The 21,898-nt window shown below is 37.0% G+C and overlaps 1 protein-coding gene across 2 annotated transcripts in view; it reads right to left on the reverse strand.

Moving 5' to 3' along the window:
- Positions 1-1,131: 1,131 nt before the first annotated feature.
- The window catches only part of ccdc186 (coiled-coil domain-containing protein 186), a 28,189-nt gene continuing 7,422 nt past the window's right edge, over positions 1,132-21,898 (reverse strand). The window contains exons 4-17 of one of the 2 annotated variants that reach the window (XM_081392207.1): positions 21,669-21,797; positions 20,456-20,668; positions 20,222-20,341; positions 18,821-18,925; positions 18,441-18,539; positions 17,766-17,852; positions 17,532-17,674; positions 15,490-15,745; positions 14,037-14,226; positions 12,076-12,156; positions 10,128-10,190; positions 9,352-9,571; positions 5,036-5,255; positions 1,133-3,222 (exon numbers count right to left, since the gene is read on the reverse strand). In XM_081392207.1, coding sequence (XP_081248333.1) covers positions 3,139-3,222; positions 5,036-5,255; positions 9,352-9,571; positions 10,128-10,190; positions 12,076-12,156; positions 14,037-14,226; positions 15,490-15,745; positions 17,532-17,674; positions 17,766-17,852; positions 18,441-18,539; positions 18,821-18,925; positions 20,222-20,341; positions 20,456-20,668; positions 21,669-21,797 — 2,010 coding nt within the window. In that variant the 3' untranslated portion in view covers positions 1,133-3,138. Of the gene's footprint in view, positions 3,223-5,035; positions 5,256-9,351; positions 9,572-10,127; positions 10,191-12,075; positions 12,157-14,036; positions 14,227-15,489; positions 15,746-17,531; positions 17,675-17,765; positions 17,853-18,440; positions 18,540-18,820; positions 18,926-20,221; positions 20,342-20,455; positions 20,669-21,668; positions 21,798-21,898 lie in introns of both variants that reach the window. The other variant, XM_081392208.1, reaches the window with a different exon arrangement.

Consider the following 21,898-nt stretch of genomic DNA (forward strand, 5'->3'; position numbering starts at 1 on the left):
TATATACATATAAATATATATATATACATATAAATATATATATATATACATATAAATATATATATATATACATATAAATATATATATATATACATATAAATATATATATATATACATATAAATATATATATATATATACATATAAATATATATATATACATATAAATATATATATATACATATAAATATATATATATACATATAAATATATATATATACATATACATATATATACATATACATATATATACATATACATATATATACATATACATATACATATATATACATATACATATACATATATATACATATACATACATATACATATATATACATATACATATAAATATATATATACATATACATATAAATATATACATATACATATAAATATATACATATACATATAAATATATACATATACATATAAATATATATATATACATATAAATATATATATATACATATAAATATATATATATATACATATAAATATATATATATATACATATAAATATATATATATATACATATAAATATATATATATATATACATATAAATATATATATATATATATACATATAAATATATATATATATACATATAAATATATATATATATATACATATAAATATATATATATACATATAAATATATATATATACATATAAATATATATATATATATATACATATAAATATACATATACATATAAATATATATATACATATAAATATATATAAATATATATATACATATAAATATATAGATAAATATAAATAAATATATAAATATAAAAATAAAATACAAATTTGTATATGTATATTTGTATACACGGCCAGTGAGTGCAATATGACTAAATGAAGAGTTCAGAAGCAAAAGCCTCTAAGTAAGTGCCATCTGAAATTTTCTTCTAGAATGATCATTTTTATCAAGCTCGTATATTTAAGTTCAGTAATTCCACTTAAATGACAATGCAAATTATCTATTAATTGTGTGTGTGAGAAATATATACTGTATATATATATATATATATATATATACACACACACACACACACACAGGATAGAAAATATATATATATATACACACACACACAGGATAGAAAATAGATTGATAGAAATTAATGACTTGTGATTATAATCTTTTCATTTTAATCCCCTTTAAACGCCATATATACAGAAGACTCCAGAAGTTTAAAAACATTGGACCATTGTACAATATATCTACAAGTTTATAATCACAGTTTCACTCACTATACAATCAAGCAGAGCACAGGTTACAGACCATAAACAGAATCAACACGTAATTTTTTTCTTTTTCTCATCAGTTTCAATTCACCATTCACAAACATACATACTTCAAGAGATCTTTCTTCTATTTTGAGATATTAAATAAATTATGAATGTAAAGTACACTGATAAATTATCAAGATTAGTGAGTCTTCATTTCGCCAATAAGGGCTGTGTGTAAATGCTTATTTTTCTGATAGCATTGCATAATTTCCTTCATCCTGCTTTTTCTGGAACGTGTGTAATGTGTTTGGGATTTGGGGGAACTGGAAGCTGCAATACAGGCTCTCAAGTTGGAACAGCTGATATGACCTTGACAAGCTTATATTGCAGTGTCATGTTATTATAAACCCTTTATCACAGTGTATGGCATGATTTTACTTTCAATAGCGACTCAAGCGGGAGAAAACCCAGTGAGAATGGCACTAAAATGGTTGGTAAACTGGCTGAGATCTGCCAATCGATGCATGTCTGTCTTTAACAAGCTCTAAAGGTGAAAGTGAAAAATCCATCAGCTGCATCCGATGGTGCAATTCTTCATCATGCACCCCTGAAAGAAGGGACGGAGTCAGAAGCAGAACAGCGAAGCCTAAGGCAGTCGCAAGTCATGGGTTGGAATGGATTCAGCTCTGCACGATGTTGCGTGCCATATGGTTACATCACCACGGAATTGGATGCTAACGGGGATATTTTGCAGGAGTCTTAGATGGGACGCTCGCCAGGGCGATTACAGCTCAGTCAAACAAACAAAAAGGGGGGTTAAAATTGCACTTTTGCCCTTAATATTTACAATATCTCTTTCATTTCATGGGGATGTTACTCTACGTCTCTGTGGGAGCAACAGGCTTTTCAAAAGCAGCTTTGCAACATCATACAAAGAAGAGAAAAAAAAAAAGATGGAACATAAAATAGTTACAAGCTTGTTTCTACAGAAACCATACAAGCAGAGGTAGAAGGGGGAAAAGAAGATGGGAGGAAAAATAACAATTATAACTTAATCCATAAAACAAACTGATAGTAAAAATGCAAGCTCCCTTAAGACTCTCCCAAGATGGATCAAAATTTCTAAGATGATTATTCGGATTATTGTTTTTAACTTCATAATGAGACAGAGCAAGAGCTGTACTTTTTGGCATGGCCCTTCTCGCCTAAGTGCTTTGTGAGAGATAATGCTATCCGGGTAACCTAGCAGCAGCGCGAACGGGGAATGTTGCCCACTCTCTTGGGTCAGAACGTGTGGGATTTAACACACAAGGGTCCTTTTCATTACATAATACATTCATTAATTGGCACGTTTGCATGAGGGGGAAATGAGAGCGGGGAGGAGCAGCCATTAACCTGCGGCGTCGTGAATAGAGGAAAAGCCTCTGAAAGCCTCTAAAGAGCTGCAGAATCCGCAGGTCTCCATTAGTCCAGCGCATTTTGTTCTTCAAAAAGAGCGTGGGGTCACATTTATGAGAATAGTCATTCATCTACCCAACTTCACACACCAGGTCGTTGGATATAGGACTGCAACTCCGCTCTGAACCTGATGAACTTGACTCATCAAGGCACAGGTGAGCCGGCTACATCACAGAGGACGGTGAAGAGAGGAAAGTTGGATTTTTGGGCACGATGTGAAGAAAAGTGAGCACAGACTCTTGGTAATCTGTGCGTTTCATTCATTTGTCACACGAGTATCTCTGCCGCAGTTCAGTCCTCACCGCAAACTGTGTTTCCAGTGTATGTATCAGACTGAACTTGTCTGATGAAATGAGAAATGTTTTGTTCTCAAGCGTTTTGTAACGGCCTCAGTTGAACAGCGTGTGCTGTTTACTGTAACAGCCTTCCCCTCAGCTGACTTCACTTCCTTCCGGCTGTATCATCCGGCACCCTTTGCTGTTTGATTAGTCGTTCGATCTCCGAACCCAGCGTCTGGAGATTTTCCTGTAGAGAGAGAAACAAATCAGACTGCTGTGAGGACTACTGCTATTATTTACATTGCCATTCAGTTTATTCATATACAAGCTGAGCAAAAAGAGGCACATCTGAGAGAAGCGAGCCTGTAAGCTTGGATAATTAGGCAATTCCAGGCTGTTTTGCTTCGAAACGGTCTGATTTCCTGCTCATCTCCCGATAAAACCGTAATCCTACCATTGTGCCTTGAATGGAGCTCTGCGTTCCCCTTGTGCTCTGTCCTCAAAACATACTTTATTCATTTCTCTGATCTTCCAGCTTATGTGCTCCCTCGTAGAGGACAGATGCTGTCCCTGTTGTGACCTGGATGTGGCTCTATAACCGAGAAACTGGTCACTGTCAGCATGGAAATTTGCCCACTTACTCAACATTCATCCATCACCACCAAATTTGCTTTTCTTCTGATAGCCATCACCAGGAATCCAGTTACGCAGAAGCTTAGTTTAAAAATTGTAATTACATCAGCGGATGTCATTGTGGAACTCAACACTAACATCAATATACCAACACCTAGTTTAACTATATATGGTCACACTATTGCAACTGCAAAAACAAATGCAATCTGTGAAAAGTTGGGTTTAAAACGCATAGAGACCCCATTAAATCGCTTGATAGGGATTGTGATGGTGGCAGTTTTTTACAACACGCTACAGCCCGTAAAACATTAAAAGAAATATCAGTAAATAATGGTAGCCTAACCTAAATAATATAAGAAAGTTCAATATTATTTAAAAACATTGGTTTTCTATTTTCCCACAAGACGCGTCATATATAGCCTACCGCTCTGCGCCATGAGAGGGATGTGGGACACGAGACAGTCGTTCTCTTTTCTAATATCTTCATGTTTTCTCCTGATGGTCCAAAGCAACTAACACTTGTAGTAACAGGTCTGAAGAGCAAATTTTATCTTCCACTGTCAAGACATTTAGGCTATGTTTGATTTTGCGCACAGTAAAGAATGCAAATATAATAGGCCTTATTAAAAGCGAACCAAAAGAAACGTTTATAATCCCCTGCAAAAAGGGGTGAGACAAGAGTGAAGATTCGGAAAAAGAAACAAGAGATTCCATGTCCAGTGGAATAACTAATGGAATAATGTTAAATTCGCTGATAATCGGGTGACCAGATCGCGAAACAAAGCCGACAACGCTTAATTTTTTTTTTCATACCTCTCATTTGGGATGAATACAAATGTTTCCATGGCTGCGATGTAAGATTTAATTGCTAACCTATTATTTCTTTTGTAAACAAAGCTTTATGCTTCACTCGTGTCATACTATTAACGTAAAACAGCATTCACATACACAAAAAAGTGTTTTGGCGTACCACCGCCGGAGCTACTGGTGGTGCGGTTGTCAAGTTTACCAGCACAGCCCTATTGATGAGTGCAGTTTTCTCTTATAGGTGTTGATGTACTTCCTACTGAAACAAGAGGTTTGGGTGTGACACATAAAAGGGCTAATAGGGATGCACAATATTTTGGCGCCACATCAATTATTGGCCGATATTGGTATTGGTCAATATTGGATATTTTACTGACAGATGCCAACAAACATGTCGGGTTTTGTCGGATCAGTGCGTTACCCCTGTCAGTGTTGCCGTTGGTCGCCACTTGTTTTCAGCGTTCAATGTTCAATCAACGTTTACCAGATAGTGGAGTGTTTGAGAAGTGACATTCTGTAATCTGATGATTGGTTGGTGCCTATCGGTGCAGTGAGAATTGGCCTTAACAGACAAGCTACAAAACACCCATTCTGTCACTGCTGTGGATGGTGGCTCATACCTTCAGCGTGATGTTTTTGAGCAGGGTGTCCTCTAACACAGCCTGGAGTTTGCGGTTGATTTCCAGCGAGAGGTCGAGAGTGAGGCCGCTGTCGGCTGGGTGGGAGGTGTACAGCGATGCCATGATGCCTCCCCTCCGGATCAAGTGAGCTTTGTTTATGTCTGAGGCTTCTGAAGACAGAGCTCCAGTCTCTTCTCTGAGCACGTAACTTTGGATAATCCTGCAGGAAACACAAAGTTTTTCACAGCAATTTTAAGTGTCAATGAAACCTCAAGCCATAAAGGCCACTGTCACATAGTTATCCTCAGTGAGAAAGTAAAAGGTGACGAACCTGGGGACAGAGGAGAAAAAGACCCCATTACCCATATCTACATCATCAGTGTCTCTCTCTGTCCCTCTCTTTCACTCTGGATGATAAATGTGTTTCACAAATCACAGATTAGAAGGCTTTCTGTCTCATAAGATTTATTTAATGTGACACTCATTTCCTTGAAATAGCTTTTCATGTCTTTGTCACTCTTGCAGGAGTACTTCTTTGGGGGAAAAAAAAATCCATAAGCCGTTTTTAATTAGTAAATGAATATAGTGGTCATCTACTAAGAGTACATAAAGGACAAACTTCTTGATTTTGATGTCAGGCTTAAAGGCTTTCTGGTTAAAGGCTTTTCATGAAATAAAGTCTAAAAAAGATTGGTTCTCAATGAATTAAATTAAATTGAAAATAGCGGTATGGCCTTCATGGGTAGACATCATGTAACATTACCTGAATGAAAACAAGGTTCAGAGAGATAAAGATAAAAGTACACCAGAGTACAGAAAAGAAATGACAGCATTTCAAAATTTCAATCCTTAATTAATGTAATCTTATGTTTTATTTTATACTGAGACCCAGAGAGAGACACGAGAAAACAAGAGAACTTTAAACTCAGTGTTTTAGAGATTTAAAGGATGATGTTGTGATGTACATTTATCTTTCAGTCTCTGCGAGAGAGTTCTTTCTTCCACGACCACTATTTTAAAATCTATTTTCTCTGCAGTGACGCACAGCCCAAATAAAGGCAGAATTCGATTCTAATGGTTTCTTCAGAGAACTGCTCGAGACAAAGACATTAGAGGATGTAAGACTAAAGGTCTCTGCCTGAGAGCAAAAAAATATATATATAAGTGCTTTCTGAATTGATGAATTCACTCTCATTTCACGGTCTGAATCTAAAATGAACACACTAGGGCACCTATCAAACCAACTTTTAAAACAGGGATTTTTTTTCTACCCTGATAACTCAAAATGTTACAAAGCAGTTATTTATCAGAGTGACAGGAAAGAAACTAGGGAAAATTCACAGATGCTTTGAAAAGCAAAGTGTCTGTGATGTGCTGATGCTACAAAAAGGATAAACACACATATACATACACATAGACGCACACAACAGAAAGAACAAATAAAACTTACCTCTCACTAATACGGGGTCCAAATGGACCCCAACTCCATAAGGTTAGTATTTAACAAAACGAAACAAAAGGAAATTAAAAAGTTGCCCTAAGCTAAACATTTTGCATGCACATACAGACACATGTCATTGCAATTCATTATAACCTTTTTTCTAGTGGCAATCCTACCACAGTTCGGTAGCAAGTAATCCACTTTACTGCCATTCTGACTTTTATTGGCTTTTATAATACAAGACAGTGGAGAACTGATAGTAAATTTGAGGGAAAGAGAGAAAGAATTGGATCGGGACATGACCCAGGCTGGACAACAGCTGTACCACAGCTCTGAGACCATTCTGAATTTTGATTTGCAGACCATTTGTTTGAAACCGATGACAGTTTTAGTAAAGCGCCGTGGCATGGCCTGATTCTCACAGCCTAGAGCAAAAGATAGACAGCAGGAACACCAGAGGAGCATAGAAAAACAGACACGAGCCATAGGACGAAATAAAGAGTAAGGCTTTGGCAGTCTGTTCGTCTTCATTCGAGGAATCAAAAGACAAAATGTGAATCTTTATGTTTTATTTTATGAGGATTGTGAATTTTAAGCACTACAACTGAACCATGACTAAAGATGAAATCTCATATCAAATCAAAGCTCATATCAAAGATAAATCTAGACAGAATATTCCCGTTTCAATCAAGATACATGGGTCAAAAATACCCAAATCATTTACCAGCCTTTCCAGTCAGATTGCATTTCATACATTAAAATCTTGAACTACATTATTCAATTTCCTGAAAGTGAAAATGCAGCTTGCCTGTGCAAAACTCACCGCCACAATGCTGGTGGTTCACCTGACAATATTGCCATGATTTTCAATGTCCCAATGATATTCTGATCCTTTGACACTGCTGGAGTCCCCAGGGATGCCACGTCACACCGAGGGGTTCAGAGTCTGAACATTCAATCGTTTTTTCCCACACATGTCATCATCCGCTGTACAAATATCTAAAAAAGTAGTAACAAACCTCTCCACACCAAGCCATTTGATTTGTTCATGCTAAAGTTTAATCCTTAAAGAAATAGTTCTTAGTAAACTATTCCTAAACTATTGTAAACTATTAAACTATTATATGTAAACTACTCCTTTAAGGTTAGAGGTTTGTTGAAATGTAGCAAGTGTAACCCAGACGTTTTTCCTTATTCTCCTTATTTGCGGTTCCACCTTATGTTCACGTTGTCGCGAGACTTCGTGAACCATCGCGGGACTTGACAAAGTGTTGCGTCACTTTCCTTTAAATATGGCCGCGCGCTGTTGTTTGGTATGTTACTACTAAATATAGTAATAATTTATGCAAAATAAAAATGAATCACATGAAAGTCCAACGGCACTTGGTATCAATTCCAGAACAGAGTGATTTCCTCTAACCGCCCCCTTGACGAGTGGCACAGTGAGAATACATATGTTTCCCTCCTTTGATAAATATGGTAATCCTCAGCTAGGTGTAGTCACACTGTTAAACCAAGGAGACGTTATTAAATCAATTGCGGTTTTATGAAATGATAAATTTCCACTGAGCTTTGAACGATATACCGGCCTGATCTAACCTTCCCGTATGTCAAAGAATCACTTGAATGCCAACAGTCGATAAACACTGGGAAACACTCCACCGCTTGGCAAACTTGGACTTGTTGAGGACTTGTTGAGGAAGCTCAGCTGCATATAATGGCTAAAGATCAGCTAAGGACGCTAAATTAAGCCTGACTTCAATGGGATGCGCCTTTGATTAGAACTAATTAATGTGGGTTAGTGCAGGTGGACCGATTCAAGGCATATCATTATTCAAAAGTGATGGGAAAGGGACAGAGATGGCATTTCGGTCCAGGGTGGTGGTGGCAACCCAACTTGCATCCTTCTGCGGCATATTAAATTATTTATCTCATTCAAAGACTGATCACGTAAACAAAGCACTCTCATTCTCCGTGCGCATTCACTTTGTTTTGCAAAAAAGATTGTTTTGTTCTGTGGTGGAAATGTGCACCGGCAGCCTTCTTCATGTATAGAGGTGCGTATGAATATGTATCAGGCATCATTAGCAACCCCGGTGACGCATCGCTCCCTCAAGAACCGACAGCTATAAATATCACTGCCAAGACCTCTCTGTCAGAAACATTGGTTTGCTCAGTGTGTGTGTGTGAAAGAAAAAGACGAAAGTCTGCCAGATCCCCTTTCGCAATGAAAGTCAGACGTTCAAGACACAAGCCTAGGTCAGGAAGCCGTAGACAAATAAACAAAGGAAAAAAACCAACAAAACAAAAATAGGCAGAAAAAAACAAGAGAAAGAGAGGATGCAAAAGAGGGACAATGACCAGCCAAATTCGACCAGACGGAAAGGAGGGGCGGCAGTGATAAATTCTCTACACCAAAAGCTCAGAGCTATTCTACAGTGGCATCAAAAAATATTTGGACACTTAAAAATGCCTGAATATCAGTGTTATATATTAAACACACAACATGGCCAAACTTATGCTCTAATAAACAGGTTTGGCTATTCCAGAAAATTGTGTGAGGACAAATTTGCGCTATGTTCATTTAAAATAAATACCATGTGGTTTTGATATTTTATCAGACATTCATACATTTTTCATTGTGGCTGAAGTGTCCAAATGTTTTTTTTGGAGCCATTGAATCTTCTACATTATTGTTTTTCTATTAAACTCATGGCTTCTCTTTGGTGTCCTTCCTGACAACTTTGTATACGAATGTCAATGTAAACTAGACAGCTCCAGGCTCATTTGTAAATGTCAAAATAAACTTTGGGAGCCAAGGAGTTTTTCTCCATTGTCTTTCATCTTCCACACTGTCTTTTTCACTCTCACTCACTTTGTCTTTTTCCTGATCTCCTCCACCAGTTGTTTAATGTGGTCCTCCATGAATTCAATCTTTTCGTTCTTACGAGCATGTGCTTTCTGCAGCCGCACGATACGCTCCACCAGGACAGCCTTGTCCACCTCGGGGAAGCTGTCCACCACTACCACCGATGAACCGGACTGATTCTCGGGAGAGCGATCATCCATACTGCTACCCCGTGCATTTAGAGAGCCTGAAAGTGAGAGATTCAAACCATTGTGCAGTAGCAGTCACACTATAAGGTCACACTACACAACTTAGCACTAAGATTAGAGGAATACTCTGGGTTCAAAACAAGTTAAGCTTTATCCGCAAATGCTGCTGGTAATGTCGATCACCTCAAATTCATTTTGACTCATTCCTCTTTAAAAAAAAAAAAAGGAAAAAATTGCAGGTTACAGTAACACACTTACAGGAAAGTAAACCAGGTCAGCATTCCAGGGGGTTTAAAAGCAGAAATGTGAAGATAAGTTTTGTGTTAAAGCATTTACATGATTTATTTAGAAAAGATTAAATAAAACTTCACATATCCACTGTTAGTGTGTTACTGTACTGTTATTTTAGCTTTTTGGCCTCTCTTTCGTCAAATGAGGTTGATGTGACCTAATCTGTACTGAACCAGAAAAATTACACACACACACACATTTTTTGTTTTTGAAAAGTCTCTTATGCTCACCAAAGCTACATTTATTTGAACATAAATACAGTAAAAACAATACTGAGCAATACTTTTCTATTTTAATATCCACCTTTTTCCTGAGTAAACGATGAGCGCTGCCATGAGGAATTCCAACTTCCGTTTAGATGGTGTCCTGTTCCGGTCTCCATAGGAACACATTGTCAAAACGGGGTAAAAAGAGCGTCTGAATTAACTAAACAGAAACTTTTTGAACATCACTAAAAAATTCACTTGTTCGTAGAGTTAAGCTGTGCTGATGTTGGCTGCTAAATAACAGCGATAAGAAATTCTTGGGAAGTGCGTGTTTTCAGCACCAGCGAATCTGAAAAGAATGTCCGTATACAGGTAAATGTCAAGAGAAAACGAGCAAGGCTCGTTAAGTTCAAATACAACCCAAAGAGGTTATGTGTGCGCTCTATTCATTTTGAGGACAAAATCCCATGAACTTCATCCCGATTGGGAGCTGCATGTAGGATATGAGCGCACATGTTTTCAGTACAGACATCAGCTTATATCGGACAGTTTTGTGTCATCTACGCACTCATTAAATTTTGATGAGTGAGGCGCTGACAAAAGACAGCCATCGCTACACTGTAAAGTGATGGCAATGTGGAGCCATGTGCTTTTTAAACCCTTTTCATAGGTTTAACATTACATTATCAGCTTGGAAAATACGCTAATTTGACAGCATCATTCCAGTACGAGTCAGGCGAGACTTTTGCGTTCAGAAAAAGGTGGATACATGAACCTTTATAATAACATATCTATTTATAGTTAGCTCTTTCAAGAATATAATACGTTAAAAGACCGACCCTATTTCATGTGATTATGCATTTTAATGGATTATGCTCTTGTATTATGTATTATGTGCAGACATGAATAAATAGGTATTATAATGTATAATAACTCTGCTTTAGGGCTTTATCTAGTCGACTTATAGTCATTCATTTAAGCCATTAGTCGACTAATCGCACGTTTATATTCATTTAATTACTTAAATATAAACTGAGGAGAATACTAAACAATAATGAGCGTTTAATATAGGCGTAATATGTCTATCCCGTGCTCAAGCGTACGAATAAAGCTTGCCGCAAAGCACCGGCAAATTATGAATGTGTCGGGACAAAAATGCAAGGAGACATTTTAATTATTTATTAATAAACTAGTGTTTGCTGAGTCAGTGCGAGTAGCCTATACGCTGAGTTTCTGTTCATTTATGTGACGCGCTGCAGTTCAGGGAGACCGAGACGGCAGAAAGCGCATCCTGTTTGTTTTCTTTATTTTACAAAAGCACAACGCTTTCTTGCAATTGTGAGTTACACCAATAAAAGTAGACCCTTTACAGTTTCAAAAGATGTATTGTATGACAAAAAAATGACAGACTACTTTAAGTTGGTAGGAACACTGTGGTCAGGAAAAAATTAAAGTGATCGTGCTGGGCGCCTCCATGGCGTACAGTAAAGTGCGCTATACTTTAGCTTCCTTCCACACTCTGCACAAACACTTGTATATGCACCTTTATAGCACATATTTATCTAGGTAAACATAAGAGCAAGCAGCCATGTAAAGTTGCTACTGTTTCAAATGATAAGTCATATTTGGCAAACGTTTGGATTTCCTGCCCGACATACTGTAATTACCACAAGGACTAGGAGTTAACAATCTGTCCCTCACGGACTGAGTGACTTCGCCACTTCATTTTTTTTCTGCGACTAACCGACTAATAAAATTTTGGTCGACTAACGTTTAGTAGACAATTAGGGGGCAGCCCTACTCTGCTTACAACTATTTATGAAAATATATAGTGGATAAAGTCTATTGTAATTAAGAAAGAGCCCTATGAGCAAGAGGCCTAAAAATCAGCAAGGGTGAACAAGGCATTGTGAATACTTTTATAACGCATTCTATATTGGCCATAGGTATTTTGTTACCAAAATAGGGCATTTAGGAAAAAACAGATAATAAATGACAGTGTGTGTCGCTCTCAACATCTCTAATGAAGTGTTAAATGGATGTACCTGAAGAACTGGAGCGGCTGCCCATACTGCTGCCCTCTCGATCGCATCCTCCGTTCTCCACCTGATCCAGCTTCTTACGAGCTACACAAAGGCACAAACACACAATGAGTTCTCTCATTCTCTTACAGTAATGAACACACACTCCTGGTAGAGACTGACACCTCAGTATCAGTAATGAGCCGATGACTGAGTGCTTGTATCGCTCAGTGCCTCATTCTAGCCCTGCACCTGCTGAAGGGGGTTATGACTAACCATAAAACTCCCACCCACTGGGCACATCTGTAGCGTCCATCAAATATGTGGAATTAAGTTTCACATTTAACATGCAGACCTTGAGAAAGTTTTTGAAGATCACAGGGACCCAAATGGGAGAAGGAAAAAATAGATTTGTTTAAAAATACTGTCACATACTGTATGCCTCCTCCGACACTAAAAGAGAGTCCCAAGGCGCACGTTCTTCTCCCTTGCCCTCCCCTCCTCGTCTCTCCTCTCAAAGAAGAGATGCTATGAAACAGTCTTGTGCCCTAACCGAGCCATTCCTGCGGCTACAGGCAGGCACAGATACATAAACTCAATCTGTCTGCAATGAACGTCAGTCTGCCCCACCGAGAGCGTCAATATGCCTTGATAATTACTAACAGTGCCTGTGGGCTCCTGGGAGCATAGAAAAGTAACTCACTGAGAGCCTATTAAAATAACAAATTGAATTCTAGTTAAGATATCTACACACAGAGGAGAAAAAACAATATGAGAGGGGAACGATATAGACTCTTTTCAGAATTGTGTTATGATTTGTTACTTTTTTGTCTGTCATTTTGTATTAAAAACATTGGCATCAGTGGTTCTTAACACGGGGGGCCAAAAATGCGTTGTGGGGTTGTTCTGATAGGATGGACAGCAAGGGGAAAAAAAACAATGCTAAACAAAACTAAACTTACAATGGTGCATATTAAGGATAGAAAAATAAATAAGCTTTTAAAAGGAAGGGAATGCTTCCCATATTGACGTCAAAGGCCATGTGTCCAATGCTATGGTATTTTGGCAAGAGTTGCTTGCACAAGCGAGCCAAATTAAGAAGATGCCAGCTTGGACCTTGTGTGACATGTCCTCATCCTCAAAAAAACAAACAAAACTATGCAACAGACCAAGACTACATTAAATACTGGTTTATGTGTTAAATGGTCATGCATTTAAATAATTAGGCATATTGTTGTAGTTCATTCTGATATTAACAAATTAGTTTTTTGTACAATAAAGAAATTTGATAATTTTGGTGGCAAGCGTTAAAAAAACAGTTTGATGCTTTACATCCTTAGTTTTCATGTGATGTCACATCCTTATAGGAATCCCCACTTAGATGGCAAACCAAGGCTTTCCTCCATTGCCCGACAAGTTATTTTTACCAGGTTTGTACTAACCTGAGAAAATTTAGTTTACACCTTATTGATGATGCATACTACATGCAAGCAGATGAACCCAGATTATAAACGCGGCGCACAAAGTTTCCCATTAAGTGTTTTTCCATAGAAAACCATTATAAAGAAAAGGCTTAACTAAATAGCGCATTGGGGTCATATTCTGGGCTCATCTGCTTGCCTATATACATAGTGTGCAACATCAATAAGGTATGTAGTGAAATTGATCTTTTAATACCATTTTAGTACATTAAGGCACTTTAAGTTTCACATTGAGCGTTAGAGTGATTTTTAGTTATTGAAATACCTGTGCTGTGCAGCCTATGAATGTTTTGCCTTCCAAGACTCTGTGCCAGTCACATGACTGAAAACTATGAATTGACCATGAAAAGCTTGTTTAGTAAAAGCACCTGTCTACGTTTGAGGTCTTGTTGCATTTCTCTCTATTTCTGGCCTCTAAAAATAAATCAATGTCTGAAAATAAATGTAAATGAAAAGTTATGTAAATAAAAAATAAAAAAGGACATAATTATTTGAGCTGCTAACCCTGCGTGAGCTGCTTGGTGAGGTCTTTGATGTTGGCCGTCTGTTTTCTCTTCTGAGTGACCAGTTCGTCTCGTAATTCCTCCACGCGTGTCTTTAGTTGTGATGTCTCCGTCTTCAGCGACGTTCTCTCTGTCTGCAACGCCAAAACTTCCTCCTGCCTCTGTTGCACCTCTCTCTTCAACCTTTCCGTCTAAAAAAAAAACAGAGACAAACTGAATAATGCCTGAAATGATTGAAAGTTGTGTGTGTCTTTTAAGGAGTTGCTAAAATTAAACTGGCCAATCAATACACTTATTATATTGAATTATTTCACAGTGTTGGGATGTAACCAAAAGTAGCAGTAATGTGACAATATCCTGGCTATTTTCAATAATAGTTAAGGTTTTCCAGTAACAAACAAACAAACAAGCTATTTATTCCAACAAGCAAGCAGCGTAGTTGCTAGTGTTGAGAAATCTGATTTGTTTTATTGGAATGGTTAATTTTAATATACGAGATCATTATCCTTTAATTAGTTTCATCACTCAGTAGTGTTCCTGTGCAGCCTTTTACAGCACCTTTTGTGTAGCTAATTAGTATTTAATTAAATGTTGTTTAGAAATGTTTTCACTTCAGATATAAAAATTTGCATGATTATAATATATTGCATTTAGTTTAAAAATTGTGTTCAAGTTTTATGCTCAAGGTTTATGCTTTACCTCAATTAAAGCTGCAGTAAGCGATTTCTGAGAAACACTGTTGAAATTTGAAATCAACCCAAAAAAAAAAAAAACCACACCCCTCCCTTCACTGCTCTTCCCCCCAAAATGCACAAACACGCAATGCAAGAGTGGATGTCTCTTTATCAAAGCTGAAGCGAAGCAAAACAATGCTTCGTGAAAAATAAAGTGAAGATGGCGAAAGAACGACAATGAAGAACAAAAAATGAACACAATACACAAGATATACAAGATATGGTCACCAGCACCACACCAGCTCCAGACAAAACAATTACACTCCAAACGGTCCTGTTACTATAGCTAATATTACAATCGCATATCTTGGTTCTGTGAAACAAATCAAAACCAATGTTTCTCACGTATGCAGCAGAAACAACGCAACCTCTGAGTCTAGGTCTCTCCAGCACCTTTTCTCTTTTGTAATGTCTCCCAGGCATCTCTCTTTCTACATTCTTTCTTCAAATCATGAGTTGACACGCCCCCCTACTGCTGATTGGCTACAAGTGTGTTGTGGTGATCAGTCCGATTCACTTTCAACAGCGTTTCTCAGAAATCGCTTACTGCACCTTTAAGATCTTTAATGATTTTTTAAATAGTGCCTTGTACTGTAGTCAACTACTTTGAGGGTGAGTTTACTGTCATTTAACTACTTTTAATTACAAGTAGCTTGTTACTTGGCATTATATGGTTTCTAAGAAATCTCCCCAACACTGATATACATGCAGTCGTCTTACCATTTCAGAGAGGGATCTCTCGGTCTCCTCTAGTTTGCTGTGCAGCTCTCTGGAGCTGTTGTTCAATCTGTCCAGCTGGGCCTGTAAGCTGTTGTTCTCAGACTGGAGCTGAGCATTTTTACTGGTCAATTTCTCAGTGAAGCCCAGTAGCTCTGCCTCTCTCGTCCTGCTGCCTTCAATGTCCCTCTGTAGGTCAGTTATCTGAGAGTTCAGATTCTCCACCTCCTCCCGCAAAGATGCAATTTCCTGATCATCCCTGAGAAAGACACGCACACATCAGACACGGGGACCAACACGTGTGTAGCTCGTGCTATTTAAGCGTTTTCCACCCATGTCTAGTTTCAGCATAAAGGTGTACCAGCATTCCCATTGGACCAAATGACTGCATAGGCTATAAAAGTACCCGACTGAAGGGTCTATCATTCTTGGGAATACAGATAACTCATCTGAAATACCCTCAAAATAAGAATAAGCTAAAACAGCTGACTGACACGTTTGTGCCCACAAGAAGTGAAATCAGAGCAGGCCCTGTGAGGCGGCCACAGAGGTATGAATTATTCTGTCAGTTCTGCAGGGGCCCGTGTGATCACGCTACTGTGGATTCACATCCACCTGCAGTTCCTGCATCAGCAGGGGCCACCAACTGCTGGGAGATCACTCAAGGTCAGGACGCTGCACTGATGCTGCATGTTCAACAGAAGCACGGCAAAATTAACAGTCTAAGGATCTGAGGGTCGGATGCAAATGCTATTCAAACATGCAAATAAGAATAAAAGTCTGTAGTGTTGCCAGAACTATAATAGACCTTAATGAGAGTAGAATGCATATTTATATCGACGTGAACAAAAACAAAGCTGAGGAAAGGGAGTACAGTCCATTGTTATGGTGTATTGAATTTTATATTTTCAGTTTTCTTTTTCATTTCTGTTTTAGTATTTTTTGCATGCTTTTGTCTTGTTAGTTTTATATATTTCTATTTTTTTCATTTAATTTATTTTAATTTTTAAAAGTAATTTAAAAATATATATTTTATTTCAGTTCCCAAGGCAACATTTGTAATCTTTGCATTTTCTAAAGTCTTTATCTAACATTTTTACTTTATTTCATATCAGCTTTATTTCAATTAACAAAAATAATTTTTAATAGTTTTCATTAACAATGTTTTTTTGTTATGAATAAAAAGGAAAAAATAATTAACAATGTTGTATTTATTCTTCATTTTATTAATGATTTTCCTTTTTTTTTTAAACACAAAGGCTTTATAACATGATTTGAATTCTTTATTTATTTAGTATAATAAATTCACAAAGGACAATACCTCAATTAACATTTATTAACCTTAATGATAATTTCAACAAGCAAGTAATTACCTAATTAATTATATATATATATATATATATATATATATATATATATATATATATATATATATATATATATATATATATATATATATATAGATATATATATATATATATATATAGATAGATATATTTATATATTAGATTATATATCATTTATATGTTAATTTTTTTATTTTATTTATCGTTTTTTTTAATATATATAATTAATTTTATTTATTTACATGAACAAACATGAATTATTACCAATGAACTAGTATATTTAGTAGTACATTTATTAATGTAGTATAAATATACTACATTTATAAATAAACAATAGCCTAGGTTAATAAATGCTGTAAAAAGTGTTCATTGATATGCAGATCAATTTGTTAATTTAATTTGCATTAATACTACATTTTTAAAATAGTTATAATGATTGTTTCAATAGCAAATTATGCTTGCTTTGCATTGAAACTGGTATCAGGAATTGTAAAACATAACTGGTATTGTGACAACTCTAGCCTCGACAAATGGATCCAATTTCATGACCTAAAAAATTAGTGTTAGTCCTGAATATCAGATCTGAAAAGCAAATTGGAATTGGGTGCAGTGCAGTGCAGACAAAGTTTAGGCTCGATGAGCTTGTAGTTGAATAAATAATACATAGTGGTAGGAGGCTATAGGCACGAGTGTTCAGACCTCTGGTGCTGCTCCTCTAGTCTAGTGATGGCAGAGAGTTTTTCCCTCTGGTTCTGGATCTCAGCCTTTTGTCTGTTAATGATCTCTCTGTATTTGCAGAGTTCGTCTTCCCAGCGGGGCCGTTCATCCTCCAGACACTTAACCTGAGGGCCAGAGAGAGTGCCAAAGCATAAGATGAATGCACTTTTAAACAGTGTCACTTCATAGAGTTATTTTTAGAAATGAGTTTCCAACCTTGGTCCGCAAGGTGGTCAGTTCATCCATGCCTTCTTTAAAAGTCCTCTTCAGATCCTCCAACTCCTTAATCTTAGCCTTGTGCATCTGCCAATCAAACAGAATAACCATGAAAACCCTCTTTCGAACATCCAGCCATTGTTCATTATTGTAATCACAATCAGCAGAGGACGCCTGCTAGGCAACACTGTTAATAATGCTAATGAGAATGCAAATGCCAGCACTATTTCTTGCACAGGGGCGACTCATTGATAAGGGAGCACACACTCTCATTGTCGGCCTCGGGTACTAATGACGCTTGGTGAATGGAGGATCATTTACTCATAAATACATTTAAAAGCAGGTGGAAAAGTGCCATAAGGACCAAGCGGCACATCTCAGAAAAGCAGTGGCAGAACGGCTAAAAGAAGCAAACCAAAGAAAATATATATGAGGTGTAACATGAACAAACACTCATCCCCAAAAGCTGTAAAATAGAATTTACGAGGCCTCTGTGCCCTAGTGAAGCACATTACTCAAATATGATTTGGGAAATTTATATCATTATTGCTTGTATTAAATATACAGTTCCTAGTAGGCAATACTGTTCTGATATCAATCAAACTTTCTGGATCTTGTGCTCTTAAAATAACTTATACTGAAGGGAATCGGAGTGTAAATGAAGTGAAACTGCACCTCTAGATGGTCTGTCTGCTCTTGTTTTTGCTTCTCCAGCTCTCCTTTGGTCTCTCGCAGTTTTGCATCCAATTCATTTGACTTAATCTCCTCAGATTCCTGCAGGAGTCAGAGAGGGAGGTTTGAAGTTTGTAACAAGCCACAAAAATTGCAAATTGGCTTATATCCCCCTAAATGAAGATAAGCCACACAAATTATGTTGAGCTGAGGACTAAAGCAACCATTTTTTAATAAACTATAGCAGAATGCGCTGCTTGAAATGCACATCTCTAACTCATAGAAAACGTACAACAGATTTTGCAGTCTACATGCAGGGCAAATGTTTGTATATGGAGCCCTCTAGTGGGCAGCACTGATCTCATGTCATGAGAAAACAGTACCTGGTACGTGCGGATCATGTCCTGGCAGTTTTTGCGAATCTGTTCAGTCTCTTCTTTTGCTTGAGTCAGCTTGCCAGTCGTTTCTCTTAATTTGTCTTTTGTTTCCTGTTATTGAAGAGACATCTCAATAAAGTGAAATCAGTAATAGAGTGCTGCTAATGTTAACTAAAATGAAAACTATTAAAATAATTTTAGGTAATTTAAAGTGTAAGTTGCAGGTTAAATTTTTCACGAAGATAATGCAATGTGTTTATTAAACATAAAGATAAGAACCGCCCACCATTGTTTTTTATACCAAAATGCTGATATAATATGAAAAGTTGGCACTTTTAGCAGTGGTTTTAACCGCTCCCGCTCCCTTCCACTAGATGGGGCTTGACGTCATATGAGGAACTCACTAGTAGAGTTACCGTACGCTTGCAGCTATAGATGCCTTACATAACTACAGAAAAGTTGGTTGTATGTTTTACTGACTTACTGTAAGTAAATAATGTATTCAGTTCAGTCGTTGTCCCTCCTTGCTATTCTACATGACGGCAATATTTTGAAAAGACTTGCTTGTTCCGTTATATTATCCGGGTTAAGTTTGCACCAGGCTAGACTATAACGTAGCTAACGTTACTCACCAGGACACTTGGCCAACCCTCCACTAATTCTCCTCACACCAAGCATTAATAACTCTTTGAGTGCCATGGCTGCCCTCTCTCACGCCTGACCAGTTAAAAATTGTAGGGCTGTGGTCCATAAAGAATTTGATGGTTTCCCACATCCTCAGTCGTTCTCCAAATAGCCAAAATACAGTAAGAATCTAGCAGAGAATGGGTTGCGAGTTCCTCTTGTGACGTCATCACCCAGTAACTGAAAAAACACGCTACCGTTGAAGAAACCCCAATAAATGTTATTTTAACGCATTTTAAGACAGAAATAATTAAATATATACATATAGAGCACTTTAATTTACACATTAATTGACTGTGGTGGTTAACCTGCAACTTACACTTTAAATAAAGCTAAAATATAAATATTAGATGAAAAAGCTAAACTTTTTTAGTAAGCTGAAGAACTAAAATTTCAACAACAACAAAAAAAGAAGAAAGCAAGCTACATAGAAATTGAATTTTTTTTAAAGCACATAACAAAATCCTAAAACTTAAAATAAAATTGTATTTTATATGTTTGTTTGTGTGTGTGTGTAAATAATACAAAAATAAGACACAATTGGCCGAAAAGACAAAACTGGCTAAGAAAATGCCAATGTTACATCTAAAACTATCTCATAACTATCAACACTTTAAATAACTATCGATTCTGTTTACATTATAATTAGTTACACTGGAATCACTTTCAGAGCAATTTTTACTTTAACTTTAAGTCTTTATTTTACAATGTTCTCTGGTTTACCTTGTGAGCATCCGTTTCACTCTTCAGTTTGTTCTGAGCCCACTTTACTTTGATGGCGTGAGAATTGATTTCCTCCTTGACTTTCTCCAGTTCACGGGAAAGTCTCGTCACCTCATTCTCCTACAGAAGCGTAATCAAAGACAAACACTCCTAAGAACATATACATAATCAATGCAAACTGTAGATTCACACACCACATCAAGCATCAAAATAAACTATTTCTTAATGTATGACCTTGGCATCATAGAGCTGCTGCAGGCGTCCTTTTTCCTGGGACAGCGTGTTTCCCCGTCGAGCCTGCTTGTCTACTTCTGTTGTGGCCTCCCGTAGCTTCTTCTCCAGCTGTTCCTTCTCCCTCCGCAGGTCCAGCGCTTCCTTTTCACCTCGAACATACTTCATCACCATTGTCTCCTTCTCCTGACGTGCCTCCTCACATTTCTTATTGGCCTTGGACGAGAAAACATACATGTAAACACATGAACACGCACTGTTTATGGATCATGTGAGATCTGAAACCTTAAAAATCTGGTTACCCGCACAAATATTAGTGGTTGACCGATATATAGCCAAGGCCGGTATATCAGCCGATATTTGGCATTCTTAATTATCGGCATCGGCCGAGAAGTTTTTCTGTTTGGCCAATGTGTCTTTTATTTTGACAGCATGTGAGACTTTAATTTTGTCAGCACGAGCGTCAGATCTCCCATTCTCCTCAAATAAATTATTAGACAGAGCTGTAAAAGAAAGTAAACAGACTTACCAGATTAATGAGTACACTGGTTACACTGTTTACTTCCTTTTTATTCATAATTTTAACAGTTTCATATTTGTGAAAAATACTTTAACAGGATAAAATCTGTTAATTTTTGCAGATTTATTTTTATCAAGTTCTATAACAATTTTCTATTTCTATTTCTAAAGTTCTATTTATTTCCAATTTAGTAAATATTATGTAAAATTTTAATGCATGTTTTTACTATCTACAAAAGTATCGGATTTATAATCAGACATTGGCCAACCTTCTCTCTAAGATATTGGCATCAGCATCACTCATAAAAAAAAATCAATATCGGTCGACCACTACCAAATATACACTAACTATGATAACTTCTATGATTTATCGTAGTTGATGTTTCCAAAGGCAGTGAAAGAGCAAAAGAGAGGCCCTCAGAGTCACACTTGACTGAGGAGTTTACATGAGAGCGAGGAGCTGTTTGAAAAAGTCCTGCCAAACCAAACACAACTCTCTTTCCATATCTTGTGCAAATTTTTTATGACGTTAGTTCTCAATATCTGAATGCTGGACTTCACATTTAGCTGCGGTTGAGTGGGATTAAAAAAAAATGGAAACCGAGCACATGACATCCTCTAGATGGAAACAATACAAAACGCACAACGACCCTCCTTCGGTTTTGTTTGGACTGTCTCCATGGCGATGACCTCTCACCTGTTCAAGCCTATAGGCAATCTCCCTCTGCATCTGCTGAATGGCATTCTTAGCAGCCTGATCCTGGTGAACCAGTTTGTCTTTAGAGTCTTTTAGTTCCTTCATAAGTTCCTCCACCCGGCTTTCAAACTGGTAAAACGAGAGACAGTCAGTTAAAATGTCATGACTGCAGTAACCATAAACATATTCATAACAATAACAGAGGCAGCGCTGACAGACAGTAGACAGAT

This window comes from Scardinius erythrophthalmus, assembly GCF_964197995.2.
Source record: "Scardinius erythrophthalmus genome assembly, chromosome: 18".
NCBI classification, from domain to species: Eukaryota; Metazoa; Chordata; class Actinopteri; order Cypriniformes; family Leuciscidae; genus Scardinius; species Scardinius erythrophthalmus.